Source organism: Macaca mulatta, chromosome 18 (genome assembly GCF_049350105.2).
Source record: "Macaca mulatta isolate MMU2019108-1 chromosome 18, T2T-MMU8v2.0, whole genome shotgun sequence".
Lineage (NCBI taxonomy): Eukaryota > Metazoa > Chordata > Mammalia > Primates > Cercopithecidae > Macaca > Macaca mulatta.
This window is the reverse complement of record NC_133423.1, coordinates 74,742,188-74,761,038: the sequence shown is the minus strand read 5'-3', so window position 1 is coordinate 74,761,038 and position 18,851 is coordinate 74,742,188. Positions and strand designations below refer to the sequence as shown.

At 44.1% G+C, this 18,851-nt stretch overlaps 1 protein-coding gene across 12 annotated transcripts in view; it reads left to right on the top strand.

Annotated features, from left to right (window-relative positions):
* The window catches only part of DLGAP1 (DLG associated protein 1), a 968,455-nt gene that overhangs the window by 921,567 nt on the left and 28,037 nt on the right, over window positions 1-18,851 (top strand). For all 12 annotated transcript variants that reach the window (XM_028838188.2, XM_028838186.2, XM_077974916.1 and 9 more), the window contains one exon: window positions 5,451-5,872. In XM_028838188.2, the coding sequence (XP_028694021.1) occupies window positions 5,451-5,872 (422 nt within the window). The remainder of the gene's footprint in view (window positions 1-5,450; window positions 5,873-18,851) is intronic.

The following is an 18,851-nucleotide window of genomic DNA, read 5'->3' as shown; positions in this document are numbered from 1 at the left end:
AAAGTTGTAGGAAGTGGGGGAGGGTAGAAACGCCCCTAGTTAGAAATATAAACTTGTTTCATAGAAGGAACGTAAAGCAACAGCAGAAGTGAATGCTCACAAGTGGCTTTCTTCGGGCTGTTCAGAACAGACAGAGTATTGTGTTCCGTACTGGCTGATCCAGTCTTTGCTTTCATGGTTTTCTGCTCCTTGAGCCAGAATATTGGCCGGCATTTTTCAGAAGTTGTAATTATTACACACTGTGCCTGCAGGGGCATGAAGAGCCAAAGAAGCTTCAAGATTGAAAACTGTGGGTTGGGAAACAGCAAGCCACTGGGTTCAGCTTTTGGGTTTATATCATCAACCAGCGACTGATCAATTCTTTCAAAAAATAAAGAAATTAATCTAGGGACCTCATTTTGCATTCCTACCAAAATTGCAGAGAAACAATAACAACTTGACTGCACCCTTCACCCAGAAGGAACTTTGCTCATGAAAGACATAAATCATTTTGTAGAGCAGAACGTTCTTTGAAAGCTCTGAGTAGAAGAAAGCACTTGCTTAAGGAACTTAATTGATAGAAACTAGCAGTTTGGACAGGGCTGCCTGAGTTCAAAGGCACCGCTTTTAATCCCAAAGTATTTTAATTTTACTTAACTTTTATTTCTTTCTGAGTGACTACACTGCAAACTGCAAACTTCTATTAATCTACTGCCAAGTAATTTTTCTTAAGAAGGTGGATACTTTGCAAGATCCATCGCCAGGAGATGGCTGTCAGGAATGCGGGTAGTACAGTTTTGTGTAGATAAAAACAGAGGCACAGGAAAGTAGGTCATTCTGTTTTATATGTGGAACAGATTCTGGCTCTGGCAGTTTGCTCTGATGGAAAACAATAAGGGACTAGTACTTCTTTAAGTTTGGAAATGTAATGCCTCTGGCAATACAGGATCTTGGAGCGTGGAGGCTAATGTTTTCATAGTTGGGATTTCATGTTAGTAGAACAGCCAAAATGTCAACTGTTTGCAAGGAGAGTCATCCAATTCACACATATGCCGCTGGAGAGAAAGCCTAGCTTCAGGAGATGACAGTTAACATTTTGGGGATGAACGGGAAGAGTGCAGAAACAGCCCACTGCAGCCAAGAAATGAGTGGTTGTTGGAAGAACCGCTTTAGCAAAATTGTTCTTTCTTTCATTGCTAGCACACGAGACTTGTAACATTGCATTCAGACTTTCACACTATGTGTTTTTGTTTTTTTTTTTTCTTTTTCTTTTTTTTTTTTTTGGCCCATTTGAGAGTTAAGAGCTTACAAAAGTGACTAGGTTGGATAACTTCAGCAGAATTGATTTCTTCGAAACAGCAAATGGGCCAACTTTGACTAGTTTATCTTCATAAAATGGATGGCCAGAATTACAACATATTTGGTCATTTTGGCCATCTTAATAACTGACACAGATCAATACCTCAGCCACTTTTTTTCTTTTCTTTTTTTTTTTTTTTGAGACGGAGTCTCGCTCTGCCGCCCAGGCTGGAGTGCAGTGGCCGGATCTCAGCTCACTGCAAGCTCCGCCTCCCGGGTTCACGCCATTCTCCTGCCTCAGCCTCCCGAGTAGCTGGGACTACAGGCGCCGCCACCTCGCCCGGCTAGTTTTTTGTATTTTTTAGTAGAGACCGGGTTTCACTGTGTTAACCAGGATGGTCTCGATCTCCCGACCTCGTGATCCGCCCGTCTCGGCCTCCCAAAGTGCTGGGATTACAGGCTTGAGCCACCGCGCCCGGCCACTTTTTTTCTTGACACTTATTCTCTAGAGAAAAAAGTTGATTTATTGAGATGCCTCTTCCTTTTTGTGGCTCTTAGTCTTTCTACAGTCTGCGAATAACTGCTTGTCTGTATTACTGAGCTCATTCTTTAGTTTTGAAGGACGAGAATATTGGTTTTTATTGGCTTCAAGAGTGTGGTCCAGGATAGTTTTTTAAAAACCCACATAATCTGGTGTATTTAGTGTTGTATAGATATTGTTTAGTGCACTATCGTTTAAGGCTGGCACTACTGAATATGAAACAGTTGAAAATCAACTGACCAACAAACTATCTTAAAATGGCACAATCGTGAGCTACTCAAAGAAATGTACCACCTCACACATTCAAAACACAGAAATCACAGAACACACATTCTGTCCGAAAAGCAGAAAATAACACATGTTGATAAGAACATGGAGAAATAGGAATCCTGGTGCACTGTTGTGGGAATGCAAAATGGTGCAGCCACTAAGGAAAATATTAGGATTGTTCCTCCAAAAATTAAAAACAGAATTAGCATGTGATTCAGTAGTTCTACTTCTAGATATATATTCAAAATAATTGAAATCAGGGACTCAATAGATACCCGTGTATCCATGTTCATAGCAGCATTACTCACAATAGCCGAAAGGTGAAAGCAACTCAAGTGGCCACGAATGGGTAAGATAAATATGGGTAAATATATACAATGGGAATACTATTCAGCCTTAAAAAGGAAGGAAATTCTGACACATGTTACAACATAGATGAAACTTTGAAGATGTTATGTTAAATTTAAAAAGCCAGTCACAAAAACACAAATACTACATGATTCCACCCATAACAGGTACCTAGAGTAGTCACACTCATAGACACAGAAAGTGGAATGATGGTTGCCTAGGGCTGGGGGGAGGGAGGAAATGGAGAGTTAGTGTTTCATGGGTACAGTTTCAGTTGGAAAAGATAAGAAAGTTGACATGGATGGTGGCGATGGTTGCACATACAATGTGAATATATTAAGTGTTAATGCCATTGAACTGTATGTTTAATAATGGTTCAGCTGGTACATTTTATGTTATATATATTTTATCATAATAAAAAATAAGTAAACTATTAGGCCTGGAAGTGACTTTAAAAAAAAAAAGAAATACAGGGCAGGGTAACAGACACATGGTGCTATCTTCAGTGGACTTATATTCTGTCATCGTTTCCTGCCTTCTCCAGAGGCCAGCAAAGCTCTTTTTGTATGTCTTCAATGACTTCAGGCCCACACATTCCTTGCCCGTTGTCTGAGAAAGAGTTCTTCATTTCTCTCCTCTTCTCCCTCCCCTCCCACCTTCCACATGTTCTCCCCTTCATTGCAGGGTTCAGCCAGAGATATACAGGGCGCTTTGGTTGAGAAACACTGATCTCATGGACATCCATGTAAAATGCTCAGACTTAATCTGTGAACAAGGTGTCTTTCATCACCTTGCTAGAACTGTGAAAATAAAATTAAAGGCGCAGGTGAGGGCAGAAATACAGAGCCCTAATAGAGAACTATAAGCTGATGTTTGCTCCCAAGGCTTTGTACCTGCATGACTAAGAGAAAGGTAAACCCTTACCAGGCAAACGAGTTTTAATTTTAAGAGGAAGCTATTGAAATCTCAGTTTGGGCTGAGTGTGGTGGCTCACACCTTGTAATCCCAGCACTTTGGGAGGCAGAGGCAGGCAGATCGCCTGAGGTCAGGAGGTCGAGACCAGTCTGGCCAACTTGGCAAAACCCCATCTCTACTAAAAATACAAAAATTAGGTGGGCATAGTGGTGCATGACTGTAATCCCAGCTATTTGGGAGACTGAGGCAGGAGAATCGCTTGAACCAGGGAGTCTGAGGTTGCAGTGAGCTGAGATTGTGCCACTGCACTCCAGCCTGGGCAGCAGAGCAAGACTCTGTCTCAAGAAAGAAAGAGAGAGAGAGAGAGAAAGAGAGAGAGAAGGAAGGAAAGAAGGAAGGAAGGAAGGAAGGAAGGAAGGAAGGAAGGAAGGAAGGAAGGAAGGAAGGAAAGAAGGAAGGAGGGAGAGGGAGGGAGGGAGGGAGGGAGGGAGGAAGGAAAGAAGGAAGGAAGGAAGAAAAGAAGGAAGACACTTACTTCAGTTTGCTTTCAGGAAGTCTTTGGTAAGAGTTGCCCCTGGAAAAATGTGGCTTCGCAGGATTCATGGTAGTTTTGGTCCAGGTTAGGTTATGTTTTTCCACATTTTTTTTTTCTTTTCTTTCTTTTTTTTTTTTTTTTTTGAGATGGAGTTGCCCAGGCTGGAGTGCAATGGCGCGATCTCAGTTCACTACAACCTCCGTTTCCTGGGTTCAAGCTATTCTCCTGCCTCAGCCTCCCGAGTAGGTGGGATTACAGGCATGCATCACCATGCCCAGCTAATTTTTTTTTGTATTTTTAGTAGAGACGGGATTTTTCCATGTTGATCAGGCTGGTCTCAAACTCCCGACCTCAGGTGATCTGCCCACCTCGGCCTCCCAAAGTGCTGGAATTACAGGCGTGAGCCACCACGCCTGGCCTTTCTTCCCATTTCTTTTTTTCTTTTCTTTTTCTTTTTCTTTTTTTTTTTTTTTTGAGACGGAATCTCGCTCTGTCACCCAGGCTAGAGTGCGGTGGCGCAATCTCAGGTCACTGCAACCTCCGCCTCCTGGGTTCATGCTATTCTCCTGCCTCAGCCTCCCCAGTAGCTGGGACTACAGGTGCTTGCCACCACACCCAGCTAATTTTTGGTATTTTTAAGTAGAGACGGGATTTCACCGTGTTAGCCAGGATGGTCTCGATCTCCTGACCTCGTGATCCGCCCGTCTTGGCCTCCCAAAGTGCTGGGATTACAGGCATGAGCCACCGCGCTGGGCCCTTTCTCCCTATTTCTAAGCAAATTACCCAGACTAAGATACCAGTGAATTGTTTCCTTACTCATCACCAACCTGAATTTCAGGACTTAAGTCACCCCATATTTGGGGAGGAAGTGGGACACTTCAGGTAAGGAATGATAGAGCTGGACATTCTACTGGCTTTAATAGTTCAGCGCTTTGTCCCAATTTTGTTCAAGCGTAAAATTTCTCTTGATACGCTTTAATATTCCATATTGAGCAAACATGAGATTCGTGCTCTTCACATTGAAGCTATGACAATCAATGTGCTTGCCTCAAGGGTCTACCCCTGCCACCACCACCCCCAACACACACACACACACACACACACACACACACACACACACACACAGAAGATTGAGAAGATGAGACTTCTAATGGTCACACCCGGTGAGTAAAGTAGAAAGTAGTTTTGCTTCAAGAAATATCCTTGCCAGGTGCAGTGGCTGACACCTGTAATCTCAGCACTTTGGGAGGCCGAGGCAGGCAGATCACTTGAGGTCAGTAGTTTGAAACCAGCCTGGCCAACATGGTGAAACTTCTTCTCTACTAAAAATACAAAAATTAGCCGGATATGGTGGCATATACCTGTAATCTCAGCTACTCGGGAGGCTGTGGTGGGAGAATCGCTTGAACCCGGGAGGTGGAGGTTGCTGTGAGCCAAGATCGCGCCACTGCACTCCAGCCTGGCTCCAAAAAACAAGCAAACAAACAAACAAAAAAGAGAAAGGAAAAGAAAAGAAAGAAAGAAATATCCTCTAACTAAATTTCTTTATTCTATTCTCCCAAGTTTCCGCAGGTTCACTCGATCCAACAGTGTGACGACAGCAGTACAGGCCGACCTGGACTTCCATGATAATCTGGAAAATTCTCTGGAATCTATAGAGGACAATTCGTGTCCTGGCCCAATGGCCAGACAGTTCTCCCGCGATGCCAGCACCTCCACAGTCAGCATTCAGGGCTCAGGAAACCATTACCACGCCTGTGCCGCCGATGATGACTTTGACACGGATTTTGACCCCTCTATTCTGCCTCCTCCGGACCCCTGGATTGACTCTATCACTGAAGACCCTCTGGAGGCCGTGCAAAGGTCAGTGTGCCACCGGGACGGCCACTGGTTCCTGAAGCTGCTCCAGGCAGAGCGAGACCGCATGGAGGGGTGGTGCCAACAGATGGAGCGGGAAGAACGGGAAAACAGCCTGCCCGAAGACAGTAAGTAATGCCACCCACCGCGCCACACCCGTCCCCTGGGGCTGGGGTTGCTTTGCGTGTGCAGACCTTGTTGTTTTCTTCTCTGCCAGCTTCACTTGTATAACCTTGACGTTCCACACCCCAAACCAGAACACGAAGGCGAGCTAGGCGATCCCAGCTGAGTCCAGAAGTGCCTGCGCAGCACAAAACCAAGAAAAGCCCTGGTAGACAGATGTAGCACTGTCCTTAGCTCTAGGCCCATGACGTTCTCTTTCTCTCTGAAAATACCAAGCTCTGCGTGGAGGTGCTTTCATGTCTCTAACTTGGTCCCTCTTCTCCAAGATGATCCTGGAATGTCGCTGATTCTCAGAGGATTGAAAATAGTTCTAAACAAAACGTCTCGTGTATCCCACGAATACAGACATCTACTATATACCCACAAAATTCTTTTTAAATAAAAAAAGAAAATAATTCTAACTAGCCCAGTGCAGTGGTGCCCACCTGTAGTCCCAGCTGATTCAAGAGACTGAGGTGGAAGGATCGCTCGAGGCCGGGGGTTAGAGGCTGCAGTGAGCTGTGATCACACCACTGCACTCCAGCCTGGGTGACAGAGCAAGACCCCAGCTCTAAAAATAAATGTATAAATAATGTTAACTTTTTCAAGGTCCATAGATACTGGTACATTGGGGATTCATATTCTTTATGATTTTGTTATTCTCATCAACATACAGCATTAAAACAAGGCTTATAATGTATAGGCCAGTAGAAACCTCCACCTATTTGCCTTCTTGTCTGTCTGACAGGTGCTTCCTCTTAGGATTTACAGAGGCAAACCCTTTAGCTGCTATAGTAATACATTTTATAATCTTATTACAATTGAATGGGCTAAAGTGAAATACATGATGCATACATAAAATAAATAATGGACACTATTTTTTGCCCACTATTCTTTTCTTTCTTTTTTCAGACAGGGCCTCACTCCTTACCCAAGTTGGAGTGCAGTGGCGCAATCATGGCTCACCCCAGCCTCGACCTCCCAAGTAGTTGGGACTGCAGGCATGCACCCCATGCTGATTTTTGTATTTTTGGTAGCGGCAGCGTTTTGCCATGTTGCCCAGGCTGGTCTTGAACTACTGAACTGAAGCAATCCGCCCACCTCGGCCGCCCAAAGTGCTGGGATTACAGTCGTGAGACACTGTGCCCAGCCTGCACACTATTATTTTCAAACTTGACCTTTTAACATTTGAAAAAGAAAAATTAACAATTGAAAAAGAAAAATTATCAAATTATATTAACAGTTGAAAAAGAAAAATTGTCAAATTATCTCAATTCTGAGGCATGTTTTACATGTTTTCAACAATTCTGAAATTAGAATGTAGCTTATTTATAATCAGTATGTATTTTATTTTATTTTATTTTATTTATTTTTTTGAGACCGAGTCTCGCTCTGTCGCCCAGGCTGGAGTCCAGTGGGGCGATCTCAGTTCACTGCAAGCTCTGCCTCCCGGGTTCAGGCCATTCTCCTGCCTCAGCCTCCCAAGTAGCTGGAACTACAGGCACCCGCCACCACGCCCGGCTACTTTTTTTGTATTTTTAGGAGAGACGGGGTTTCACCTTGTTAGCCAGGATGGTCTCGATCTCCTGACCTCGTGATCTGCCTGTCTGGGCCTCCCAAAGTGCTGGGATTACAGGTGTGAGCCACCACGCCCAGCCATCAGTATGTATTTTAATGTTGTATGTTTATTTTCCTCTGAAACATTATTATTAAATTAATGGTGGATCCTCCAACTGATGATATTTTTGAAACAAAGAAATTTGGTGGTAGGCATTAATGCCTACTTCATGTCTATGTGGGAAGGATCTAAAAGAGTATTGCTATGAAGTAACTTTTTAGACTTGTTTTTTAAATTACTTTTTCAATTTTTATTATGAACTTTTTCTTTTTTTTTATGAGACGGAGTTTCGCTTTTGTTGCCCAAGCTGGAGTGCGATGGTGCGATCTTGGCTCACCACAACGTCCGCCTCCTGGGTTCAAGCTATTCTCCTGCCTCAGCCTCCCAAGTAGCTGGGATTATAGGCATGTGCCACCACATGCAGCCACTTTTGTATTTTTAGTAGAGAAGGGGTTTGTTGGTCTAGCTGGTCTTGAACTCCTGACCTCAGGTGATCCACCAGCCTCGGCCTCCCAAAGTGCTGGGATTAAAGGCATAAACCACCATGCCCGGCCTATTATGAACATTTTTAAACATGCACAAAAGTAGAGAGTTTAACATGATGAGTACCCATGTATTCATCACCTGCTTCAACAACTGGTCAGTCTTATCTCCCGCATTAGTAGTTATTGTTGTCAGAGTATTTTTAAGAAAATCCAGGGCCAGGTGTGGTGGCTCATACCTGTAATCCCAGCACTTTGGGAGGCTAAGGCAGGAGGATTGCTTGAGATCAGGAGTTCAAGACCAGTATAGCCAACATGGTGAAATACCATTTCTTCTAAAAATACAAAAATTAGCCAGGTGCAATGGCACGCACCTGTAATCCCAGCAACTTGGGAGGCTGAGGCAGGAGAATTGCTTAAATTCAGAGGAAGAAGTTGTGGCAAACTGAGATTGTGCCACTGCACTCTAGCCTGGGCACCAGAGTGAGACTCTGTCTCAAAAAAAAACAAAAGAAAGAAAGAAAATCCAAGGGCATCCGTCACTTCCCTATGTAGCTCACACTCATAGAAAACATTTTTGTGGCCGGGCGCGGTGGCTCACGCCTGTAATCCCAGCACTTTGGGAGGCCGAGATGGGCGGATCACGAGGTCAGGAGATCGAGACCATCCTGGCTAACACGGTGAAACCCCGTCTCTACTAAAAAATACAAAAAACTAGCTGGGCGAGGTGGCGGGCGCCTGTAGTCCCAGCTACTCGGGAGGCTGAGGCAGGAGAATGGCATGAACCCGGGAGGCGGAGCTTGCAGTGAGCTGAGATCCGGCCACCGCACTCCAGCCTGGGTGACAGAGCGAGACTCCGTCTCAAAAAAAAAAAAAAAAAAAAAAAAAAAAAATTTTTGTAAATATAATCATAGGCCGTGTGTGGTGGCTCACGCCTACAATCCTAGCACTTTGGGAGGCTGAGGCAGGCAGATCACTTGAGGTCAGGAGTTCTAGACCAGCCTGGCCAACATGGTGAAACCCCATCTCTAGTAAAAATACACAAATTAGCCAGGTGTGGAGGCGGGCCCCTGTAATCCCAGCTACTCAGGAGGCTGAAGCAGAGAATCGCTTGAACCCGTGAGGCAGAGGTTGCAGTGAACTGACATCATAGCTACTACACTCCAGCCTGGGTGACAGAGCAAGACTCCGACTCAAAAAAGGTAAAATATTATCATGCATTATCATACCTAAAAAAACAACAATAATTTTTTTTTTTTTTTAAACAGAGTCTTGCTCTTGTCACCCAGGCTGGAGTGCAATGGCACGATTTCAGCTCACTGCAACCTCTTCCTCCTGGGTTCAAGCAATTCTTCTGCCTCAGCCTCCTGAGTAGCTGGGATTACAGGCACCCGCCACCATGCCCAGCTAATTTTTGTGTTTTTAGTAGAGACAGGGTTTCACCATGTTGGCCAGTCTGGTCTTGAACTCCTGACCTCAGGTGATCCACCCGTCTCAGCCTCCCGAAGTGCTAGAATTACAGGGGTGAGCCACCGCGCCCGGCCTAATTTCTTAATTAGATTTAACATCTACTGTAAATCGTGTTAAGTAAATTTACTAAATGTTCCAAACTAGTGGTGTCAAAGAGTAGTGAGTTTTTCCCTAGGGGAATCATTTTTTTATGAAATGGAGTCTGGAAAATAACAGTTGTCATCAGATTGGGGATGTCCTCACTATGTCCACTCCCTCAGTCACAGCTTCAGTCTGCGCCTCCTGCCTGACCGCTGTCAAATGAATGACTAGCTTATCGCTTGCCTTTATGAGCAAGTTAGGAAATTCATTAACAGGTTTTTGTAAAACCCATACATGGGTTTCCTTTGCTTTTTCATATTATGAGTGCAAACAACTTGGCAGTGGAAAAGTAAATCTTGACATTTGCCCCTGTTAGTGCCACTGCAGACTCACCTGAGTGTTGACCCCCAAGCACAATTAGGTCCTTGCCCTGGTGACAGGTAAACAAGGTACCTCTCAGCAGCGGAGGGAGCAGGAGTAGGTTTAAGTAAGAAAGTCTTAGTTGGATCATCTTATTCACTTTTCTCCTTGTGGACCTACTCACAATTTATCAGGTTTTCCTAGGAAAAATGCCAGCAACTGAGGAACAATGACATCCTGTGCCATTGCTCAGCAGCACAAGCTGTCTTTCAGATTTCAATTCCCAAACTTGGTTCTCCTTCTAGCTTCCTGATTGGTGTTCTCTCTCTCTTTTTCTTGCTTTTTCTTCCTTTCTTTCTTTTGTTTTCTTTTCTTTCTTTTGGCAGAGTCTTGCCCTGTGACCCAGGCTGGAGTGCAGTGATGGGCTCATAGCTCACTGTAGCCTGGACATCCTGGGCCCAAGTGATCCTCTCCCCTCAGCCTCCTGAGTAGCTGTGACTACAGGTGTACACTACCATGCCTGGCTAATTTTTAAAAATTTTGTAGAGACAGAGTCTTGCTGTGTTGCCCAGGCTGATCTCAAACTCCTGGCCTCAAGCAATCCCCCTACTTTCGCCTCCCAAAATGCCAAAATTACAGGCATGAGCCCCCCACCCAGCTCCTGGCTGGCTTTCAACAGGACTCTTGGAAACTACTTATCTGATGTTTTCTTTTAATTGGCCTTTCAATCTGAGACTTGATCTACCCCTCTCAACCCAATTCTATGATGATGTGTGAGGAGACTCATTGTATAAAGATTTAGGAAAAACTAAAGGAGCTAGGAAAACAAGTCAATTGTATTCTAATACAATAACATATATTTGAAAGGTTGAAAATCTTGTCAGAAAACCAGCTTCTCAGCCTATGTTCAGGATGAAAGAGAAACGTATTTGTATTTTGAAATGTACACTGCTGGCAAAGTCCCAAGATAATGAACATGAGGGAACTGCCCAACCATCTGTTGTTCCTTCCTAATTTGTTGTTCAAGCTGAACTGGGTATCGCCCTGGTGTTCCTGTCATGCCCTGTGTATTTGTCCTTCGGGTAATTCCCACATTATTTTTTAGTAATCGATGTATCTTTCTCCTCTACTAAAAAGTAAGCTTTCTGAAAACAGAAATTATTCTTGTCTTACTCATCTTTATATCACCAGACCCTCTGACGCATAACAGGGGATCAGTAAATATGTATTTGAGTCCTTGAAATAGTCTGGAAATTCTGTTTTATGAAAGTATTTTACTTAGCAAAACCTTTCTTCCTAATTAGCTAAAAAAAATACTCAATAAGTAATATCTTAGTCATTTCAGGCTGCTATAACAAAATACCCCAGACTGGGTAATGTATAAACAGTAGAAATTTATTGCTTACAGTTCTGGAGGCTGGGAAGTCCAAGATCAAGACACTGGCAGGTGTGGTGTCTGGCGAGGGCTGCTCTCTGTTTTGAGGATGGCACCTTCTTGCTGCAGCCTCATGATGGAGGGAGCGGACAAGCTTCCTGGACCTCCTTGATAAGCGTAGTAACCCTATTCATGAGGACTGTGTCCCTGAGACCTACTCACCTCCTATAGGCCCCCTCTCTTACTATTATACATTGGCGATTAGGTTTCAACGTATGAATTTCAGATGAGCACAGACATTCAGACCATAGCAAGTAACTAACAGTTCTTGTTGCCAGAAACTGGAAAGGTGTTCCCATGACAGATGATGAGCTCTTCTGATCAGGACAAGGATATGGAAGAGAGATAGGCACCTGCCACAGAAGTGATGGAAAGCACTTCCGTGTGGGACAGGTGGCTAGTCCAGATGAACCTCATGTGTCCTGTCTCATTCTTAAGACACAATTCCATTCCACAAACACTTGAAGCCTTTCTCTATTTTTTCATACTTTAAGAAACATGAAATAGGAGCTTCAAACTACTAGGATTCCAAAATTCTAGTCAGTGCAGTGGCAAACCCTGCGCCCAGGACAGAGTCACCAGTTTCAAATGTGGCCAATACAGATCAGGGAGAATCGGACCGTAAGGCAGTAGCAACCCTCCCCAGGAAGAAGGGAGAATATCAGCACATGAAAGAATATTCATCTTGTCCTCACAATACCCCTGACGATGGCCTAGAGACTTTGACAGGTGCTGTTTTATTTGCCCTCACAACAGCTCTCTGGCAGTATCTTGTCCAAGGTCACAGAAAACAGAAGTGTCTGATAGAACAGATACACATGAATAACATTTGACAAGATAATGATACTTTGTGTTGCCTGGCACTGTCCTCCTTAAAGCCCGCCATACGGATCTGTCCCTGACTCCTTGGCAACCACCACTCTGTTCTGATAACTGGGCCTAGAGTTGCAGAGGGCCTTTGTTTCACTAATTCTCTGACTTAACCTTTTCTTTTTTTATACGAGGGGCGGTAAGGAAGAGAGGCCAATCCCACTTGGCAGGCATTGCCAAATTCTAAGCAACCAGCTTTTGTTTGTTTTCATTCCGTGCACACCAGAAAAATAGCTTTGATAAATGGGTCCAGCACAGATACCTCTATCTGTGGGCCTGCAGAAGGAGGGCCTCTCTTCAGGGTGCCTGACAAATGTGGTCCCATAACAATATCCGCCCAGGAGATCTGGTCTTGAAGTCATCATGGAAAGATAAATAGGATAGAGGAAAAAAATGGAAGATTCTAATCACACGATTTATTTTGTGGGGTACCAGAATTATCCCAACTTTTAAATATTTTTAAATGTTTGGTGAATGTACATAATGCCTCTGAATAGTACAGGTAAATATGGTTAAAATGGCAAATCTTATGTCTATTGTATCACAATTTTAAAATACCCCCACTGCACGTGGTGGCTCCTGCCTGTAATCCCAGAACTTTGGGAGGCCATGCCATGAGGATCGCTTGAGCCCAGGAGTTCAAGATTGGGCTGGGCAACAGAGACCCTATCTCTACAAAAATTCATATATTTTTAATTAGGCAGGCTTGGTGGCATGCACCTATGGTCCCAGCTACTCAGGAGGCTGAGGTGAGAGCATTGCTTGAGCCCAGGGGTCAAGGCTACAGTGAGCCGTGATTGTGCCACTGCACTCCAGCCTGGGAGACAGATGGAGACTCTGTCTCAAACAAATGAAAAACAACAAAAACAAAACAAAACAAAAAATAGAAAAACAAAAAAACAAAAACTCAGAAATAGGCAGTAGCAGCTAAAGATAAGCAGAACAACCAAGTTCATGTTCATATTCATGTAAGAATGTGTTTTGTTAAATGACTCCCTGAATTCAAAATACAATGCATCCATGGCAAAAAAAAAAAAAAAAAAAAAAGTTTGGAAAATAACCTATTTACTCACTGGAAATTTGAGGTTCAGATATTGCATGTGGGGTAGTTGTAATCATCTTTCTCTATTGGAGAGTTGAAGAAGAAAGAGTTCATCTAATTTTAAATAGTTATTTAGTTATTAATTATTTTGTGATGTCATTATGCTAATTGTGACAGCTGCTTTTGGTCTCACAGGGCTGGAAAACACTTTCCTAGTTCACCTGAAACTGATCAAATGTGGGTAACAAAAGGCAGACCGAAAACAAGCATTTAGAGTGGCCCAGGAGCCTCAAGCTATCTTTTGAACAGTGTAACTGTACATTCTTTGGTTGTGTGGAATTACTATTTTCCCTGATGAAAGCAAAGCAGAGCAAAGACTTTAGTTCTTGTTTCAAACCTTCAACCCCAACCGTCAATAGTACTTTTTTTTTTGGCTTGATCATAAAATAAAGAAACTGCAGTGAGTGAGGTTTCCTCCAAGCCAAGACAGCTGACAGAATGCTTGTTCCCGCAGCACTTGAAGTAAAATGATACGAGCTCTTCTCAGACAATAGAGCCCTTGTGTGAAACAGCTGTCTCAGGGAGATGGCTCAGTGCTATTTGACAGTGGCTTGTATGTTACATAGATACGTCTGGTATTATCTAACCAGGGATGAAACGACCAGATGGAGCTGAATGCCTCCAACTAGGAATGTAGTCTACCACTGTGGGGAAGGAACACAGGCTCAGGTTTCAATGGCCCCAAGATGAAATACTGGCGATTGTACTTCGAAATCTGTCTTTGCCTTCTGGATTGTAGAGAACGAATACGTGGAATTTTCAGTCTTTATCTGAAACAAACTGATAAACCTAGAGCATGTGCCAGAGGCAGATTAATTCTTCCACTTTAATTTTGCCTGGTAATAGCATCCAAGCTAGTGAAACTTGGCCTGCAGGCCCCCAGAAGGCTTGGGACCCTTGGCAGCGAATGCGGGGCTGGTAATGACACCTGAAATGGGGTTTGCCTGGTTTCAGGTTTGGTTACGGAAGCTGTGCACAGTCATTGTGACGGTCTATCGGTGCCATCACCAGGGTTTATCTGCCTGGGATTGCCTCTGCTGTGTCTCTGCAGCCTGTGAAACAGTGGATGGCAGACAAAGCTGCATCTGTGAGTTCTGCAATTCATCTGCCTCCAGCCCGTGTGTGTTTCTAAGTGGGGAGCAGTGGCTGCATCCTAGCCTAGCTCCCTTCTCATCTTACTCTTGCAGTGAACCCTCAAAGGTCCCTCCCACTCCACCACACACACAGACACACGCACTTGCACGTCTCTTTTTGTAAGCTCCAGACAACCTGAAATTAGTGACCACAGAGGAAGTGGCAGTAATGAAAAGGAAATCGGCTATAATGTGCCATATGTTTAACCTCGAGAATGCTCCATTCATGCCGCTTTGCACAGAGCTGGTGCCAGAAGGCCATTAGACACCATCCTTTTGTGGATGTGCCTCTTGAGGGTGGTGTCTCCCAGCTCAGGAGGGCACGAAAGCATGAAGAGGTGAAGTGATGTGGTTAATTGGGGGCAGAACCGGGCCTGGAAGCAGATCTGTTCCTAGGCCAGTGGTGTTTCTGTCATTCCAGAGAAGGCAGAGAGAGGGACTGGTTCAGGGAGCAAGACCCCTATCATTTTCTCCAATAACTATTTCTGTGAAATGTAAATGCAACGGACTGGTGCGGCGCAGTGGCTCATGCCTATAATCCCAGCACTTTGGGAGGCCGAGGCAGGCAGATCATGAGGTCAGAGTTCGAGACCAGCCTGGCCAACATGGTTGAAACTCCATCTCTACTAAAAATACAAAAATTAGCCGGGCTTGGTGGCGCATGCATGTAATCCCAGCTACTCGGGAGGCTGAGGCAGGATAATTGCTTGAACCCAGAAGGCGGAGGTTGCAATGAGCTGAGATCACACCACTGCACTCCAGCCTGGGTGACAGAGCAAGACTCTGTGTCGAAAATAAATAAATAAATAAATAAATAAATAAATAAATGCAATGAACTTCAAATAAAATATTCAAGTTTTTTTCATTTAGATTACCTAGGGAAACATAAACTAATTCCATTTCATCCAACTTTCAAAGGCTCAAAACTGTCTTTATCTATATGATGTATATGATGTTACTGTTTTGTGGCTGATATAAGTCAAGATATGGATCCAAAGAGTGACCATCTTCTACGAATGGCCATCTTCCTGGAGGGGATGGGACTGTGAAAAAAAAAAATTAAAATCAGCTGAGTTTTTTTAAAAACTTGCTCTTTCCAAACAAAATAATGCTTTTTTGTGTTTTTTTTCCCCCTAGAACACTATGGAAACTCTGGTGTTAGTCTATGGGAAAACTTCTACTAGAGAATCCATTCTTTATTCATTAGCCACCAAGTTTCAGCTAAAAACAAAACAAAACAAAACAAAAAAAGCACTGTTGTGCAATGCAGAACAGCAACGGCCAGTCAGGAATGAAACAGATCCACATTTTCTATGGAGACGTTTTGTTGACAGCAGCTCCAGATCACAAGTGTGTCTGAGAAGCAGCTGCTGGGCAGTAGGTTGGGGAAATGTTTGCCACAAGGACACACTCGTAAATGAGAATGTCTCCACATGGATAATCCCAATGCCATGAAATCACACAGACTCAGACTGACAAATCCACATGACTTTCATTTATTTATTTGTTGAGACAGGGTCTCACAATGTTACCCAGGCTGGTCTCGAACTCCTAGGTTCAAGTGATCTGCCTGCCTCAGCCTCTCAAGGTGCTGGGATTATAGGCGAGAGCCACTGTGCCTACCTGACTTAATTTTTTGGAAATAAATTTTGTGTATATTTGAGGTTTATATTGTATAGGATACAGATATATAGTAAGTTGGTGATTATGATGAAGCAAATTAACGTATCTGTCATCTCACATAGTTATGTTTTTTGTGAAAGAGCAGCTAAAGTCTACTTATTCCACAAGATGCCCTAAAACAAGATAATTTAATTAGCTGTCGTCCTCATGCTGGCGTTAGATCTCTAGACTCGTCCCTCCCATGCATCTCCTACTTTGTTGTTGTTTTTTTTTTTTTTTTGAGGCGGAGTCTCGCTCTGTCGCCCAGGCTGGAGTGCAGTGGCGCGATCTCGGCTCACTGCAAGCTCCGCCTCCCGGGTTCCCGCCATTCTCCTGCCTCAGCCTCCCGAGTAGCTGGGACTACAGGCGCCGCCACCACGCCCGGCTAATTTTTTTGTATTTTTAGTGGAGACGGGGTTTCATTGTGTTAGCCAGGATGGTCTCGATCTCCTGACCTCGTGATCCGCCCGTCTCGGCCTCCCAAAGTGCTGGGATTACAGGCTTGAGCCACCGCGCCCGGCCGCATCTCCTACTTTGTAACCTTTGACCTACATCTCCCCGTTTCCTCCCCCTATAACCACTGTATCATTCTCTATCTCTGTATATTTGATCTTATTTTTTCAATTCCAATATAAATGATATAATGCAGTATTATTCTTTCTGTGTCTGGCTTATTTTACTTAGCATAATGTCTTCCAGTCCATCTATGTTGTGGCAAATGGCAGGAGCTCCTTCTTTTTTAGGGCTGAATAATATTCACTATATGTATGTGGTGTATATATACCACAGTTTCTTTTTTTTTTAGTTGAGACAAAGTCTCACTTTGTCACTGAGGCTGGAGTGCAGTGGTGTGATGACAGCTCACTGCAGCCTCAACTGCCCAGGCTCAATCAATTCTCCCACCTCAGTCTCCTCAGTAGCTGGGACCACAGATGTGTGCCATCAGACCCAACTAATTTTTTAAAAAATATTATTTGTGGATACAAGATCCCACGATGTTGCCTGGGCTGGTCTTGAACACCTGGACTCAAACATTCTTCCTGCCTTGGCCTCCCAAAATGCTGGGATTACAGAGAAGAGCAACTGCACCTGGCTTCTTGTTATGTCCCCTTTAGAGAAATGTCTGTTCAGATCTTTTGCCTATTTTTGTTTCTTCTGGTTTTGTCTGCTTTTCTTGTTTTGTCTTGTTCAAACCCTGTGTCAAGGACCTTTGCCCATTTGTTTTGGTTTGTTTGTTTATTTGTTTGTTTTTTGAGACAAAGTCTTGTTCTGTCACCCAGGCTGGAGTGCAGTGGTGCGATCTCAGCTCACTGCAGTCTCCATCTCCTGAGTTCACACCATTCTCCTCACTTAGCCTCCCAGTGTAGCTGGAACTACAGGCGCCCGCCGCCACACCCTGCTAATTTTTTGTATATTTGGTAGAGACGGGGTTTCACCGTGTTAGCCAGGATGGTCTTGATCTCTTGACCTCGTGATCCACCCACCTCGACCTCCCAAAGTGCTGCGATTACAGGCGTGAGCCACCACGCCAGGCCGGACCTTTGCCCATTTTTAAATTGAGGTTTTTGGGGTTATTTGCTTTCCTGCTATGGAGTTGTAAGAGTTCTTCATTAATTTTGGATTTATAGTCTACAAACCTTATTGGTTATGTGGTTTGCAAATATTTTTTCCCTGGTTGTAGGATGCCTTTTTATTTTTATTTTTTAAATTTTATTTATTTATTTATTTACTGAGGCAGAGTCTCATTCTGTTGCCCAGGTTGGAGTGCAGTGGCGCGATCTTGGCTCACTGCAAGCTCCGTCTCCCAGGTTCAAGTGATTCTGCTGCCTCAGCCTCCTGAGTAGCTGGGATTACAGGCATGCACCACTATGCCCGGCTAATTTTTTTGTAATTTTTAGTAGAGATGGAGTTTCACCATGTTGGCCAGGCTGGTCTTGAACTGCTGGTGATTCACCTACCTCAGCCTCCCAAAGTGCTGGGATTACAGGCGTGAGTCACTGTGCCTGGCCTTTTTATTTCGTTGATTGTTTCCTCTGCTAACAGAAGCTTTTTCATTTTGTACAATCTCATTTATTTATTTTTGCTTTTGTAACCTGAGCTTTTGTTGTGATATCCAAAACATTATTGCCAAGGCTAATGTTGAGGGCCCTTTCCCTTCTGTTTTCTTTTGGGAGTTGTGTGGTTTCTGGTCCTACACTTAGGCTACCCTTTTCCCATTGTATCCTCTTGGCGCCCTTGTCAAAAATTAGTTGACTGCGGCCAGGCTCAGGGGCTCACGCCTGAAATCCCAGCTCTTTGGAAGGCCGAGGTGGGCAGATCATCTGAGGTCAGGGGTTTGAGACCAACCTGGCCAACATGGTGAAACCCCATCTCTACTAAACATACAAAAAATAGCCAAGAGTGGTGGCGGGCCCCTGTAGTCCCAGCTACTTGGGAAGCTGAGGTGGGAGAATTGCTTGAACCCGGAAGGCGGAGGTTGCAGTGAGCCGAGATCGTGCCACTCCACTCCAGCCTGGGCAACAGAGTGAGGTCTTAAGAAAAAAAAAGGAAAAATTAGTTGACTGCACGTGTCTTTAAAGTAAGTGGATGGACCCACTTTTTAAATTTCCTTTCTCTGTCTTCACCCCTAAAGTCTATAACATTGGGGGAAAAAAGCCAGGTGGGAGGCCAAGTGCAGCGCTCACACCTGTAATCCCAGCACCTTGAGAGGCCAAGGTGGGTGGATCACTTGA